This window comes from Dromiciops gliroides, chromosome 2 (assembly GCF_019393635.1).
Source record: "Dromiciops gliroides isolate mDroGli1 chromosome 2, mDroGli1.pri, whole genome shotgun sequence".
NCBI classification, from domain to species: Eukaryota; Metazoa; Chordata; class Mammalia; order Microbiotheria; family Microbiotheriidae; genus Dromiciops; species Dromiciops gliroides.
The window spans coordinates 42,853,602-42,870,929 of NC_057862.1; the positions used below are offsets into that span (position 1 = coordinate 42,853,602).

Genomic DNA, 17,328 nt, shown 5'->3' on the forward strand with positions numbered 1-17,328 from the left:
GCTAAGCAGAAAAGATAATTAAATGCTAGGGAGCCAATGAGCTCACCATTGGAGAAGAGAATGGTAAGAGAAGGGAGCCCAGGACACAATGATTTAAAGCTTATAAAATGTTTTATGTACATGATTTCATTTGAATCTCATCACAACCATATGGATTAGGTATTTGTTATTTATATTTCCTAAGTGAGGAAACTAAGGCCATGAGAGATGGTGACTGGTAAGTTGTATGTTAGCAAGTGAGAGAGGCAGGCTTTGAATACCAGCCTTCCTTGGGTCTCCCTGTGTTTTCTATTGACTAGGCCATGTCACCTATGTCAAGGTTCTCCAAAGTCATCCTCATAAGTTTATACTGCTTCTATAGGTTTTAGTGCTATGGGTTTTCTTTTCCAGCTAATGGAAAACCCATTTAGCTACATGAGGAAACACTTAGTTATTTAAAAGATTCTTTACCACACTTAATGTTTTACCACACTTGGTTTCAATTTATGGTCCAGACTTGTGGTTTCATCTTTATAGGGGAGCTCCCAGTGTGGAAATTTCTTTCACTGGTGTAGATAGGCAACTCATCAATGATTTAGAACCTTAGCTGTCTAGTGATTTGTTCATAGTTATACAGTATGTGTCAGAGGGCTAGTCTTTGAACCCAGACTTATTTTTAACTTTTTAAAAGATTTATAAAAACATGGGAAATTAATTTCTCATTTGAGCCTCAAAAACCGCCTTGTGAAATAAATGCTGTAGCCATTACCGTCCCCATTTTACATTAAAAACCCCTGAAACTCAGAAATTAAATGATTTGTTCATGGTGTTACAGTTAGAATGTTTCAGAGACAGGATTTTCAAGCCCAGATTTCTTCTGACCCTAAGCCCACCTCTCATTCCACTATAGTGTACTAAGAAAGAATCAACAAGGCTGCCACTTCTTGATAGAAGCACCTCTTAAGAACATCTACCTTTGCTGTAATTTTGTGTATAACAAACAGCCTGATCTGTAACCTGGGTGCAGAGACTTCCCTCTAAGCAAAAGGATCTTATGCAGATAATTGGTTCTAAGTATATACTCTCCCATTATAAATGAATCTATTTCCATTCTAGCTTATAAATCAGGTTGCTATGATTTCATTTCTAGTGGATCGCTTATCCACAGACTAATCGCCCTTTGAATTAATCGAAACCAGTGCTTTTTCTGAATCTGAAAAACTGATGGAACCCAGATTTCTTTACTTCAAGGCTGACCTTCTATCTACTAATCTATGCTGCCTCTAAATAGTACTTTAATAATAGCTATGACCATTGATCTCAACGGCAGCCTGTCAGTTAAGCCATTTTTGGTCAATGTTTACACTTACAATATGATAAGAGCAATTAGAATTCTGTTCCCAGCCTGATTCTCTGGCCTTGGACATTGAGAGGTATATAAGGCTGCAGCTTCATATTATTGTTGGATTTAGACAATGGGAGATTCTGTACCCCAGTTAAGTACTCCCTTAACCCAGACGTATATAAGCAGTAATGTTGCATGTGGCCTTGTTTGTAGCATCTGTAATATTCAGACACATTCTTATGGGTAAAGAGGCTCTTGGTGAAATGAGGGCAAGATTTGTCAGGAAAATTAGTGCAATATTTTATCCTGGGTCATTCCATTAGGATATATAAGCTTCTGGTAGACAGGGACCTTTATTCTTCTCTGCATTCCCAGTGCATGGAATAGTGCCTAGCACACAATATTAATGATTGGATGAATGAATGAACACAATTAAGTGCTTACTATATGCAAAACACTGGGCATACAGTTAGAAAAGCAAGGCACTCCCTGCTCTCAAAGACCTCAAATTCTTTTTTTTTTTTTTAGTGAGGCAATTGGGGTTAAGTGACTTGCCCAGGGTCACACAGCTAGTAAGTGTGTGTTAAGTGTCTGAGGTCGGATTTGAGCTCAGGTACTCCTGACTCCAGGGCCAGTGCTCCATCCACTGCACCACCTAGCTGCCCCAAGACCTCAAATTCTAATAGGGGCATATGACAATAAATGCTTATTGATTAATTGACTCTAAATGAAAGAGGAACAGAGAAGAATCACCTGAAGAAAGGTTTTATCTGTGATTATCAGAGAATCCAAGTCTGAGCCATAACTAGAGTTGGGGCAATTTACGTTTTAGTCCATGTTTTTATACTATTCACAATCTATCAACTGCTGGAATGATCAGAGTTCAAAACTGGTTAGCAAGTATAATGAGTAAACTAAATGTCTAGATAGATAGCAAGAAGAAGCGCTTTTTATTTTATTTTTATTTTTAAACTATTTTTAAGAAGCACTTTTTAGCTCCCCATTGAATGAATGAATACATGAAAAAGCATTTATTAAGCACTTACTGTGTACCAAGTGATGTGCTATGGGAACATAGAAAAAGTGAGATTAGTTCTTCTTGAGTTCACACTAAAAATGGGGGAGATGGCCCCAATATCTTAAGGGTTCAGCTGTGGGTCACATGGCAAGATCCAGAGATCTTTACATTACATAGTATATAAATATAATAGCCTAAGGGTCTGCAGAGCATAAAGCCAATGCGGATGGTAAGTCTACTGGTCCTCCATCTCATCAGAAGGAATAGAGTTAATAACTGCCATCTTATCCAAGCCAGTCAAGGAGCTGGAAGGAAGGGGGAAGGAAAGGAAAAGAGAAATAGCACCCCTATCCTGGTGACGCTTCTTCACAGCCAGTCAACATTTCCCTCTTCCTCACCCATTCTGTTTTTTTTTTTTTTGGTGAGGTAATGGGGGTTAAGTGACTTGCCCAGGGTCACACAGCTAGTAAGTGCCAAGTGTCTGAGGCTAGATTTGTACTCAGGTCCTCCTGAATCCAGGGCCAATGGTTTATCCATTGTGTTACCTAGCTTCCCCGCTCACTCATTCTTAAATTTGAGTGTTCTTCATATTTCTTGCTCTGGGTAGAGTTTGTGGCACTTGCCCTAGTTGTAGCTATGTTTTAAATACAAGCTCAGTAGTACCCTCCTCACCTATGAGCACAGGAATAGGGTGGTTTGATCCTCCCTGGGAGAATAGAATTATGCTACAACTTTCCCCACAAGCCTGATGAGAAGTGAAATGAGGAAGGGGCTCTGTGCAACTGCATGGTCAGGGTCCTAGTAAAAGAGCAAGACTGGGACGGAAAATTTCCTGAATTCTGTGTTGCATGTATCTTCATCTCTTCCAAGGACTTTGTTAACTAGGCTATGTTAATTTTCCTTGCAGCTTTCCTGGGAATCATGGATTCGTAGAACCTCCCGATCAGAAGACACTTCAGAATTCATCAGGTCCAGCCCTTACCTGAACAGAGACCTTGTCTACAGTATCCCCGACAAGTGGTCATGTAATCTCTGTACAGAGGCCTTCAATAACAAAAACCTCATTACCTCTTGTCTCTCTTATTCCCTAGGGCAACATTTTCCATTTGGGGGAAGCTCTAATTGTTAGTAAGTTTCCCCCTGTGTTGAGTGGATATGCTTCTCTTTGTAACATTCACCCTTTAGTCCAAGTTCTCCCTTCTGTGGTCAATAAGATGCATAATTCCTTCTTCCGTAAGCCAACCTGCTATCACATCTTTAGGAAGGAGGGAGGAATGCAGGTATTAGTCTCCCTGTTTTACAAAAACTGAGCTATAAAGAAGGAAATGACTTGCTTAGTGTCATGTGCTTATTCAGTAGAAGATCCAAGTTGCCTCTGAAACTGTAGGTAGTAATATTAGAGGTCAAGGTTGGCAAAGTGCTTTTTACACATTTTATCTCATTCGAGACTCACAACAGACCTGTGAGGTAGATATGATTATCCTCATTTTAACGATAAGGAAACTGAGGCAGAGAGAGAGATTACAAGGGATTGGCCCAGGGTCACAATATAGTAATGTTGTCCTGGGAGGCATTTGAACTCAGGTCTCTTTGACTTCAAATTCTGTGTCCTATCCACTGTGCTACCTATCTATCTAATTGATATTTTATAGTATCATAGATTTAGAGCTGAAAGATACCTCAGACATTATCTAGTTCATCTAATCCCCCATTTTACAGATGAGGAAACTGAGGCCCAGAAAGGTGAAGTGATTTGTCCAAGGTTATACAAGTAGTAGAGCTGGGTTTTAAATCCTGGATATCTTTTCTTCAAATCTAGCACTTCATACTGACATCACCACATAAGAGGAACTATGAGATGTGTTTTTCTGAGGGAGGAAGAGATACAAAAAACCCTAGCAAAGTATTTGTCCAAGAAAAGTTGATGCATTTCCAGGGGATATACAGGGGTCTCCAGGGCATAGGACTCAATGGGATTCCAGCAGGAGGCAGCAGAAGCATTATCCGGAGCTCTGGAAACACAGAGCCCATGGCTGAGAGACCTTGGGCCACCACCACCTGGGACCACACAGTGGGCCTCATTATCATCCCTGTATTGGTATAATTGGTCCATTTGGCATTTGCCCAGACCTGGGGCTCTGGAGAGTCAGGAACAACAGAGTATCTCCCACATCCCTTTTATACTACAAGTTCTGGAGTGTAGCATGGGCAGGGACAAGGGAAGGGGGAGAGAAGCAGACATGTAGCTTTGCTAGGGAGTCTGTGTATGTGAGGGAATGATTTTCCTAGCTCTAGTAAGCTCACGTGGAAACTCTCACATGTTCATGGAGAAAGGTCAGAAGTGGGGATTTCAATATGGATAAAAACAGCTGCTCGCAGCCTTGAGGCTTTTCCAAAGCCAACCCCAAACTTGGTTTCCTAAAACAGTATTTTAGGGCAGCAACCATGAATAATGATGAACAAGTACCCCATCTTTATAGCAGTTCCCTTCTTTGGAGGAAGGTGGCAAGAGCTGTGACCACTGTATAGATCACAAAGTTTTCAAATTCTAGCTCTACAACTTACCACTTGTGTGACCTTGGGCAAGTCACTTCCACTCTTTAGGCCTCACTTTCCTCTTCTATAAAATGATGGAGGGTCTGGCATCAATGGCCTTGAAGGTTCTTTCCAGCTCGAAATCCAAGATCCCAAGAGCCCATGATGTGAGAAGCAAAGACTGTCTCTGTCCTATGCAAAATACAGCTTTCTGTAATTCATTACCAATTCTAGTGCATGAGTCTTCCCAGTACAAAAAACACTGGACCTGGGGTCTGATTTCTAGGTTCAGGTCTTAACTGTGACACTTACTAGCTGTTAACTTTGCTTATTCTCAGTTCCCTCATCTAAGAATCAAGAATGATAATACTTGCATTTCCTACCTTTCTAGGTTATAGTAAAGCAAGAGCTTTATACATACACCTTAAAATGCTAAATGTGAGTCCTATTTGTTACATGGGGTTTATTTTTATTGGGTTTCTGGACTAAATTTAGCAATTTATTTAGTAGATAATTTAACTGATTTTTATCTTTTTTTTTTTTTTTTTACTGAATCGACTGAATTGACCAAAGTGATCAATTGGTCAGGCCACATGCAGACTCAACCTACCTTTCTTGAAGAGCTAATGGGTATTGGCATTTAAGGCTCACAGAGCTGATGGAAGCCATCATTCAGTGGATTCAAGTAAGTACCCCTCTCTATCATGCCCAAGTTGATTGAAGTGATTTCTAAAAAGTTTCTTTTCTTCAACAATATTCCATTTATTATATCTTTTGTTTTTGTATCACTTTCATTTTTCATTTCAAAATATATCCCTCCCCCTATCTCCAAACTTCTGAGTCAGCCTTTGTAACAGAGAATAAAAGAAAAGGAAGGGAAAAATGGTTTAGCAAAACCAACCAACACATCAGTCACATCTGACAGTTTATGCAGTATTCTACACCCATATATCCTTGACTCTGCAAAGAAGGAGAAGAGGTGCATTTCCTCAACTGTTTTCTGCCCAAGGTTAGTCAATATCTTACATAGCACTAAGTTTCATTTTGTTGCTTTCTCCTCATTTGTAATGTTGTAATCATTATTTATATATTTTTCTCAGTTCTGTTTGTTTCATTCTGGATCAGTTTACTATGGTCATGCATCTTTAGTGTTATTCCCATTGGTATCTGTTATTGAGGTCAAACCTTGAGTCATTTCACTCGTGTCCAACTCTTTGTGACCACATTTGGGATTTTCTTGGCAAAGATACTGGAGTGGTTGGCCATTTCCTTCTCTAGTTCATTTTACAGATGAGGAAACTAAGGCAAACAGGGTTTAATGACTAGTGCAGGGTCACACAGCTAGTGTTTGAGGCCAGATTTGGACTGAGGAACATGAATCTTCTTGATTCCAGACCCAGTGCTCTATCCACTGTGCCACCCAGATGCCCCTCTCATGACCTCTATATGGGTTTAAAATAATAACTATAGTCATTAAGATGTTGAGAAATGATAATGTGAGTAACATCAAAACCATGGGAGAGGTGATAGTTTCATCGTCCTCTGCCCTGGTTAGAATGCTTGTGGAGGATTGTGTTCAGTTCTGGAGAGGAACAATTTAGGACCGGACGTTGACAAGTCTGAGCATTTTCAGAGAAGGCCAACGGGAGGGTGAAGGGTCTCATAATGGTGGCATATAAAGAACAGATAAAGGAACTGGGGTTAGTTAACCTAGAGAAGACTTGGGGTGACATAGGAGCTGACTTCAAGTATGTGAAAGACCAATGAGTGGAAGAGGAAATGGCTGTTTTTAATCATCCTTGCAAGGGAGAAAAAGGTGAAATGGGTGTAAGTTCCAAGGAAGTGGATCCTAACAATGAGAGCTATCTTGGTATGGGATAAGCTGCCTTGAGAGATAGCAATTGTTTTCATCCTTGGAGATATGATGAGATGCTTATGGGGGATGTGTGTTGAGAGGATTGCTCTTTCAGGGATGCGTTTTGACTGCATTCTGAGATTGCGTGATTCTAACCAGGCACTACAAGCCATTTCAAGGGGAGAGACAGTTGGGGAATAGGATATTGGTAAGTTGAATGTCAGCAGCAAGATGCTAGACTTGGAGTCAGGGAAAGGTGGTTTTGAATCCTGCCTCAGAAACTTAATAGCTTTGTGGTCCTGGGGAGCTGCCTCAGCCTCTCTCAGTTCTAGTTTTCTCTTCTATAAAATGTGAATAATACCAGTAATACTTACTTTGCAGGGCTATTGTGAAGTTAAAATTAAATTACATATACACAGCACACACATGTATGCATATATGTATATATGCACACATGTAAATATACACACATATGCATGTATATATGTGAATATATGTCTTATGCATACCCATATACATCTGTATGGATATATATGTACATATATGCATATATACACATATAAGTGTATATGTATGTATGTGTGTATATTGTCTTCGTAAGCCTTGAAAAACCACATAAATATCTGCTATTATTTTTCTCTTGGCAAGAAAATATCATTTCACCCCACCCTGCCCTGCAACCCATTTCCTGTAACATGAGAGTTCCTATATGGAACCTAAATTTTGTCATCTCTGAAAGGTTACATAGAATGGGGCCACCTTAAAAAAGAACAAGGGCAATTTACTTACTCATGGTCTTTCTCCGAGTCAGTTGGTGGTACTTGGACCTTGGCTCTAGAGTACCACGTCACCTTTTCCATGTGATCTTTGGCTCACAGAGATCGCCAATGTTCATAACAGAACATTCTATTGTATCAGTTGCTACGAGGCACAAAGGGGTCGTGTGGATCATTTGCTTCATTGGGTATTGTGAGGCAATCTTGGCGAGTAGGCCTGTGCTGTTCTAGGCGTTAATGGGAGAGATGAAGGTGTAGGGAAGATAATGACCGTGTCTATGTCATAGAAATTGGGGCTTCATACAATTTGGCGTTTTAGGCCACTTTATCATGTCCGTAAATGTGATTACCTCTTCTCCTCTTCTGGTGTCTCATTGTGGCATGGAGGGGACCCTGGACTCTTACAGGCTGTCCCAGTAGAATTCATGCTCTGAGAAACCTATAGTGAAAAGGAAGAAATAATAATCTGTGCCTGAGTTCAGCATTTTACACCTTTCAAGAAACTTTCACGTCTACTATTTCACTTAGCATCATATAGGTAGAATGGGCTTAGAGGTCATTTAGCTCATTGTTCTGCTTATGGGGCTGATAAGCCCCATAACATACATAGGACAGCTGTGGTGGCAAGAGTACTGGATCTGGAGTTAGACAACCTGGTTTCAAACCCTACCTCTTATGCTTGCTACCTGTGAGACCTGAACCTGAATTTCTTCATTCATAAAATGATGGGGTTGGACCCGATGTTCTGTGAGTTCCCTTCCAGCTCTCAGTCTATGAGACCCAGAGAGGGAAAGTGCCTTAGGTTGCACAGCTGCTTATTGGGAAGCCCAGGACTAACAGTCAGGTCTTTTGATGACTTGGCATCAGATTAATCACTTAATCAACAAGAATTTATTAAGCTCTTATAATGTGCCAGGCACTATGCTAAGCAAACGAGATATAAAGGAAAGCAGAAATAGACCCTGTCCTCAAGGAGCTTACAGTTTAGTGGGGAGAAAACACACAAATAAATGGATATGTATAAGATACATACAGAGTACATTGAAGAAAATCTTAGAGGGGAAGTTTCTAGCAATCCAGGAGACCAGAAAAGACCTCCTGAAGAAGGTAGGATTCGACCAGAGTGGTGTCTATGTCTATGTCTATGTCCTATGTCTATATCTGTCTGTCTATCTATCTATCTATCCATCCATCCATCCATCCATCCATCCATCCATCCATCCATCCATCCATCCATCCATCTATCTATCTATCTATCTATCTATCTATCTATCTATCTATCTATCTATCTATCTATCTATCTATCTATCTATCTATCTATCTATCTATCAGCAACAATAGGGCATCTAGGTGGCACATTGGATAGAGTGCTGGCCTGGAGTCAGGAAGACTTGTCTTCATTAGTTCAAATCTAGCCTCAGATGTTTACTAGCTATGTGACCCTGGGCAAACCACTTAACCCTGTTTGCCTCAGTTTCTTCATCTATAAATGAGCTAGAGAAGGAAATGGCAAACCACTCCAATATCTTTGCTAAGAAAACCCTCAAATGGGGTCATAAAGAGTTGGAGGGCTTTGGATGGACAACAACAGCAATATTCTACTATGTTCTAGACCATAGTTTTATTGGCTATTTCCCAATCAACATGGATTGTTTTCCATTTTTGGCTATTATTAATAAAATTGCTAGGAGGTAGTAGAGGATGTTGGATAGGGTTGACTTTCTAGTCAGGATTGCTTTGGTTCAAGTCCTCTCTCTGACTACATGTAGCCCTGAGAAGGTCATTTAAACTCTTCGTGGCTAAGTTGTAGTGCAGAGGCCAATTTTCATTGGTAGAGGGAATTTCCTTACTGTGAAGAACTCACAGTAAACTCTCTTTACTCAAAGTTCAGGACCACAATAATAAGGAGCATCCTGATGGAGTTACCAGTAGAGTTTGGTGATTGAGAAAGCTCTTGACTTTCATAACATTAAGCAGCAACATCAATTCAATTTGAAAAGCTTTCATGTACCAACTATTATTGTAAGGTACTGTGCTAGAAACAAAATCAAAATGAAAAACAGTTTCTGCTCTCATGGAGCTTACATTATACTGGAATAAATTAAGATATATCCAAATGAGATATTTGGAAAGTGCTTAGCACAGTGCCCAACACATAGTAGGTACTATATAAATGCTATTATTATTATTATTATTATTATTAACAACAATGTAGGGCTTTAAAATCATTGTATTAATGAAAACTCAGAAATTCAGATGCTAGTATTGGAATCCACCTAGATAGACATCTAACCTAACTTAATGCAAGAATTGTTTCATCCTCTCTTGACAGGTGGTCATCCAGTTTTTGTGCAGGCATTTCCAGTGATGAGCCTTTTACCAATAAAGAAAGCCTTCTATCTTCCTGCTATGAAGTTTTGTTCTCATTTGAGATAATAGTAGCTGACATCGGAGCAGTGATTTTTCACTTGATCCTCACAACATCCTTATAGGTTCTCCTGAAGCTCTCTATTTTTCAGATGAAGAAACTGATGCCCAGAAAGGTTAAGACCAGACATCTGGGACTCTTTCCAGTTCTGAATCAATGATCCTAAGTAGCAGAGTTGGGATTCAAATCCAGTTCTTTTGATCCAAGTCCAGCCCCTTTCCACTATGCTATAGGCTTCTTCAGCATAGAAGAGCCTGAAAGAGGTATGGGGGCAGAGTTTTCTCCCTACTCTGATTCTAGAAGATATGTTGATATTCATTCCTGAGTCTGAAAGTCAGAATCTGGATCGAAGAGTCTTAATATCTTACTTCATTGTTCACATCTTTATGAAAGATTGTCCCCTCCTCCCCTTTCCATATGAGGGATTGGGACACAGAGCATGTCATTGATTACTTAATTTCCCCTTTTGGACAGAGTGAAGAGCTCAGGTTCCCTGCCTTCTATGTCTGGATGTTTTTGCTTCTCTGGATAACAATATCTTGGGAGCAGTTTTGTAGTGGAAACAGCATGAGATTTAGATTCTAAGGATCTGGGTTTGAATTCCAGGATTGCTTTTTGCTAGCTGTGTGACTTTGGATAAGTCACTTCAAATTTCTGGCCTTGGTTTTCCCATCTATAAAATGGGATAGTTGGCCTGGATGACCTCTATGAGTCAATTCTAAATTCTATGAGTTTAATAATAGGGAATGGAACCACATTCTTCTATGGGAATCTAGTGATGATGCCTCTACAGTCTCTCTGCACCTAGTTTCCTTGGTGTGGAGTCTCCAGTCAAACTTGTATGCTTGGTGTCCTCTGAGTCAGCACATCATCTTTTACCTCTGTGTCTTTGTAAAGCCAGGCTACCTTCCACGCTGAAACGAATTCCCTTCTCATTTCTACCTCTTAGAGACTTTAGCTTCCTTTGAAGCTCGGCTCATAGACCATATCTTGCATGCATCATGTCTTCCCTGATCCGTATGGTCAATAAATAAGCATTTATTAAGTTCCACTATGTGCCACGCACATAGCAAGCCCTCTTTTCCTCCTCAAATTATTTACCTAGTGAGTCTCGCACCCCAGCCCTCAGTAGAGCATAAATTTCTTGAGGGCAGGAACTTTTAAAATTTTTTTGCTATCTCCAGTCCTTCATATGGTGACTTGAACATAATAGGCACTCAGCAAGTGTTTGTTGAATGAATAAAGGAATGCTGAGTTAAGGATTTCCTTAATGGTGTGGTTCTGTGTATTCTAGCAGTTCCTGTTGCATGGATGGAAAAGAAGAACCTATCCAACTTGGAGGAATTTATTCTCTTGGGATTCCCAGGGACAAAGGGTTTGCAGATATCTCTCTTTCTGTTGTTCTTTGTAATGTACATGCTCACAGTAATGGGCAACATGGCCATCATCACCTTGGTATGGACCAATCAGCGCCTTCAGACCCCCATGTACTTTTTCCTCTGTAATCTCTCCTTCCTGGAGATCTGGTTCACCACAGCCTGTGTCCCTAAGACTCTGGCTAACTTTGCATCTCAGAGCAAAGCCATCTCCTTCATCAGCTGTGCCACTCAAATGTACTTTGTCTTTTCCTTGGGGTGCACTGAGTATTTTCTCCTGGCTGTGATGGCATATGACCGCTATCTGGCCATCTGCTACCCTCTGAGATATAGCACCATCATGACTCACACCGTCTCAGCCCATCTTGCCCTGGGTTCCTGGGTGTGTGGCTTCTCAGCCATCACTGTGCCCACTGTACTCATCACTCGACTCTCCTTCTGTGCTTCCCATGTCATCAATCACTTCTTCTGTGACATTTCCCCATGGATTGTGTTATCCTGCACTGACACAAGGGTAGTAGAACTGGTGTCTTTTGGCATTGCCTTTTGTGTCATCTTGGGCTCTTGTATCATCACCTTGGTCTCCTACATCTATATCATCTCCACCATCGTGAGGATCCCATCAGCCCAGGGGAGATACAAGGCCTTTTCCACATGTTCCTCCCACCTTACTGTGGTTCTTATCTGGTATGGTTCTACCATTTTCTTGCATGTGAGAACTTCTGTTGAGAGCTCCCTGGACTTGACCAAAGCCATTACGGTCTTGAACACCATTGTCACCCCTGTACTCAACCCCTTTATATATACTCTCAGGAACAAAGATGTAAAGGAAGCCTTTTGGAAAACAGTCAGTGGGAGGTGAAGCTCTTCCAGACTCAGGGAAAGTCTTTTCAGCACTCTGGATAGATAATTGAGGTTTTGGAGCTATCCCTTGATTTAGCAACTGCATACAGGTTTCCTATACCATATTTCTTTTGGTTAAAGCTGATAAAACCTAAACATGGGGACATGTTGACTAACTCTGGGATAGGGATGGGATTGAGTCATGTACTAGATAATGTAAACATAATCACCGATAAAAGTTTATTAGCAACATTCAGTTCAATCCAACAAACATTTATTAAGTTGTTTCTATGTACAAAACACTATGCTAGTTGCTGGGCATGCAAAGAAAAAATAGGGAAATAGTCTTGGCTCTTTACTGGGTCAGGCTCTTCTTACCACTGGGTCTATAAACTTGTAATTTGTGTTTTTACCTCCCTTGATTTCTTTTTTTCATATTAATAAGAATTTTTTCATTTTCCCATCCCACCCTATTGAGAAAGAAACAAAAAAGAAACAAAAAAAGAAAAACCAAATGCTTGTAACAAATGTGTACAGTCAAGAGAAAAAAAAATCTTGACAACGGCCATGTCTCCAAATATTTGTTTCATTTTGTATTCTTCATCAAGAGTTTGTTACTTCTCTGCCAGGAGGTGAGTAACAGGTTTCTAGTACTTTTTTTTTTCTACAGAAAGAAGAGGAGAGAACAGAAGCATCTGAGTGCTACAGGGATTTTCCTATAAGATATTCTGGCATGGAGGAATATTGCTCAACTTCCTCTGTGGAAGTGGTTTTCCCTCTGTTTTGTAGACCCAATATTTTGGGTTCTCAGGTCATGAATAGCAGGAAACACATGACAAGATTTTGGATGAACATCATGGTATGGAAAGAGGGGAAATAAAAAACATTTTTTCAGAACTTAGAACAAATCCATTCCTGCAGCAAATGGACAGCTAGCGAGTGCAGTAAAGTACTACTGGCCCTGGAGTCAAGAAGACCTGGGTTCACATTGGGCCTCAGATACTAGCTGTGTGCAAGTATTTAACTTCAGTCTACCTCAGTTTCCTTATTTGCAAAATGGGGGTAATTTTAGCACCTACCTCATAGAGTTGTTGTAAAGACAAAATGGTATATTTATAAAATTCTGTGCAAAACTTAAAGTACTATATGAATGTTAGTGATGATGGTTTGTGGACAAAATGTTCCCCCAACCCTAACCCTCTGTATGAAAATATAGAATGAGGGTATCCTCACATTTAGCTCTTTCATGCCAGCTATAGGTTTCTAGTAGTAGGCCTCCACCAGTTGTGGACAACCATGGATCAGCACCTTGAAGAGCCACAGGTCACAGTGTGGCTGTGCAGTCCAATACAGGAGCTGCAGCTCCTGAGTGACTTATAACCGGTAACTGCCACATCTCGTGTTGTATCTGGCCTGGGCGGATCAATATGGAAAACAAGCTGTTGCCCATGCAGCAGGTTTTCCCTCTCCTCGACATTGGTGGATCCAAAGGAGAGGCACAGCCAGTACAGTTTGGCATCAGTGCTGACTCAGAAGTTGCCAGAGGGATGTGATGTCCAACATCCAACTGCCTAAGGGACTCCAACTCCTGATTTTTCCTCAGGTTAACTCCCGAAGCCTTTCTCATATATGGGTATAGCCTCAAGGCAGCGGAGGTTTAAAATCAGGGTTTCCTTCCCCTAGGCGGGTTGCCTACCAAGGCTAACGAGCCCCACCTGCCCGAAGCGATTGGTTTTAAGGCGCCAGTGACTCGCCTTCGCCCCTTCTCCTATTAGTGGAAACAGTTCCACCACGAGAAGGCCAGGAGTTGGGCTTCGGTTGTCAGAGGCTATTTGAGATGCACACCATTGGAGCATTTTATAGAGAGTGGGAACTTATCCCCACTCCCACCCCGGCATGACAAACCTTTGGAACCTACAGGTTTCTAAGAATGTAATTACTATTGATAACAATAATAGCCTATTTACCAGTGGGGGCACCCTCTTCATCAGCCCAGTTCCATCCCCTCTTCAGCTGTCTACCCCTGCTCCTGCTACTTGGAAATTATTCTAGGGTATGTGTGAAAATAATACTAAATGGGCCCTCACAATAGATGCAGGAGGCCTGTAGTGGAAATATCCTTAACTCTATTTTTTCAGGGGGAGGAAACTGGTTCAGAGAAGTGACATTCATTGTCCAGAGTAACGTAACTAGTGATTGACAGAAAACACTCAAACCCACGTCTTCTGACTTCAAGCACATTTCTAGTTATTTAATCATAGAGAAATAGCAAGCAGAAAAGTAGTGAGCATATTTTCATGGACCCACATCTTGAACTGCCCACACAGATCACTTATCTGGGAATACTGTGCCTGACTTTTTAAGATCTGGGTACTACAAAAATCAGAATCGCAGATGACCCTCTTAAACGGGCCATCTGTATTGTAATTGAGGGGCTAGTTTAGGACTCCTGACACTCATAAATGAGGATAGGGATAGGAGAGAGATATATAACAGGAATCTGACATTATTATTATTTATATTCTTAAAGAATGAGCAGTGTTTGAATTGGGGGAAAAAGAGAAAAGTTGGAGGTCAACTGCTTCTTTGCAGAAGAAGTTGGAGTCATCCCCCTGCTTTTTTTTGGTTTTGTTTTTTTTTGCGGGGCAATGGGGTTAAGTGACTTGCCCAGGGTCACACAGCTAGTAAGTGTCAAGTGTCTGAGACCGGATTTGAACTCAGGTCCTCCTGACTCCAGGGCTGGTGCTTTATCCACCATACCACCTAACTGCCCCCCATCCCCCTGCTTTTCAGCTGCCCAGACCTCCTGACATATCAGGCTGCCTCATCTGTCTAGATAAAATGATATATGCACCTTTCCAGTTTCTTTGTTCTCTCATTTCAAGTGCTTCTCAGGAGGCTATAGTTGTTTAAGCTGATTGAATTGCCCTGAACCCCAAGTTTTACATGGCTGATTTCCAGGCAATCAGGAACTGATTTGAAGCTCAAATCTGCACTCAAATGTGTGATTTAAGAATGAGAGGGAAACTTGTTCAGTTGAAGGGAGGTATGCTGACCTGATCAATCTTTCTGTCTTGAGTTATCTAGGTTCTTGCAGCATTGGAGATCTGATATTCCAGGGTGTTAAGTTGAACCTGAGAACCCACTGACCCTGAAGAAGATGGGAAGGGCTTTTCCCCATACCATTACAAGAAGAGAAGAGCACACAGACCCCCATCTGGAACTGCCAGAGGCTATCACAGACCCTTGGCATGAGAAGCAGTGAGAGCCTCTTCTTTGATTCTGTGAGCACTTTAACCATGAGAATGTGAGGCAGAGCTACCCCATCTCTGATACCTATGAGGCCTGAGAATTCATTTCAGAGGCAACGAAATAATAGGAACATTTAGTGAGTCAGAATTCCAGAACCCCATGGTCCTTTAATTAGGGAAATTCTCCATGTTCTGTTGTCTAACCACTACATGAAGGATGCTTTTGAAGCAGGGTCCTGGAAAGAACGAATGCCTCAACTTAAGTTGATTTTTTGGCATAGATTGATTTAGATCTCTAGGATATATTGTTTGTTAATCTTTCACCAAATTGAGGGTGGCAAGAAAATGATGTTCTTTCACCCAATCAATCAGTCAACCAACTATCAAACATTTATTAAGCACCTACTTACTATATGTCAGGCACAATACCATGCCCTAGAATAATTTCCAAGTAGCAGGAGCAGGGATAGAAAACTATAAATATATATATTTTTATTCATACTTATCTCTTAGAATTCTATAGCCTTCTACTCCATCAAAACATATTCACATATGTCCTTATATTTTACTTTAGTTTCTTTGAATATGACTAATTAAACAATATCTCTAAGTAGTCACTGCTTTTATAATTGTTGCTGTTTGGAAAAGATTCAAATATTTCCTCATCTTAATTCTCTATTTTTATGACAGGGTACATTTTCCACATTCATTATCTGACTAAATTAGCACAAAAAAGGGGGGTTTACTCAGTCAGTCAGTCAATAAGATTCATCACAAATAATGATGGAGAGCATTCTAGCCATCGAAGAGAGTCATGAAAATGTCCTGAATGGGAGAACTGAAAAAGAGTGGTATTGTGAGAACCAAAAGAGAAGAGAACATCAAGGAGATGTCAATGATCAACAGTGGCAGAGCTAGCAGTGAAGTCAAGAAGAATGAGGATTAAGAAAAGGCAAAGAGGGACGGCTAGGTGGCAAAGTGGATAAAGCACGGGCCCTGGATTCAGGAGTTCCTGAATTCAAATCTGGCCTCAGACACTTGACACTTACTAGCTGTGTGACCTTGGGCAAGTCACTTAACCCCCATTGCCCTGCAAAAAACAAAAAACAAAAGAAAAGGCAAAGAATAAATCATGGAAATAAAAAATAATTACATTAAAGAACATAATAATGAAATAAAGATGGTGTGATGTAGCTGAAGTGGTCCTTAGAGTGAAATATGTTCCTTTAAGCACATAAACAAAAGTGAGAAAGTGAAGACAACAAATTAAGTATGCAACTAAAAAAATCCCTAAAAATAACCAATGGATGAATAAACTCTTCACTAGGACAAAAATATAAATTTAAAAATTAAGAAGTCAAATTACAAACAGAGGTTAATAGTAAAAGCAATTAAATTTATAATAATAAATTAAAACAATTGAATGGACATGGTTTTAAATTTCATTTGATTTGATGAAGTCTTTGAGTGAAAAAAAGCAAGTGTATTAATGATGTCCATCCAACAATTAACCCCTTCTGGCTGAAAAGAAACCATGTTATTGAAATTTTGGAAAAATCAAGCCTCCATGGGCACATTTTAATCACCTGAAATCCACAGTTCCTGTTATGGGAGGAAGAATAGAAACTTTTGCCCATTTGCCATTGCACACCTTCTTGGGCTAATCCCTAGGGACTCATTAGCTATCTCCCAGTGATAGGTGATGTCTATGTAATTCTGAAGGAGGCTAAGAGGAAAAAGCATCGGTATGTCTTCCAGAGGACCTATCTAAATAGAGAAACTGGGAGAATCAAGTAGCAGATCTACGTGTATCTCAGTTGTGAGGCCACAGATTTGTTTTCCCACTGTGGTATCCAGACTAGTTAGGCTCTAGATTTGGTTTCAAGTACCTTGGACAGAGCTCATAATTGTTTCATAGTCTC

The 17,328-nt window shown here is 40.4% G+C and overlaps 1 protein-coding gene across 1 annotated transcript; it reads left to right on the top strand.

Moving 5' to 3' along the window:
• The first annotated feature begins 11,247 nt into the window (after nucleotides 1-11,247).
• LOC122739936 (olfactory receptor 287-like) lies at nucleotides 11,248-12,174 on the top strand. The gene has a single exon (XM_043981665.1). The coding sequence runs from the start codon at nucleotides 11,248-11,250 to the stop codon at nucleotides 12,172-12,174; it is 927 nt and encodes a 308-aa protein (XP_043837600.1).
• The last annotated feature ends 5,154 nt before the right edge of the window (nucleotides 12,175-17,328 follow it).

Coding starts and splice junctions, on each gene's coding strand:
- LOC122739936 (XM_043981665.1), top strand. CDS start 11,248: ATGGAAAAGAAGAACCTATCCAACTTGGAGGAATTTATTCTCTTGGGA.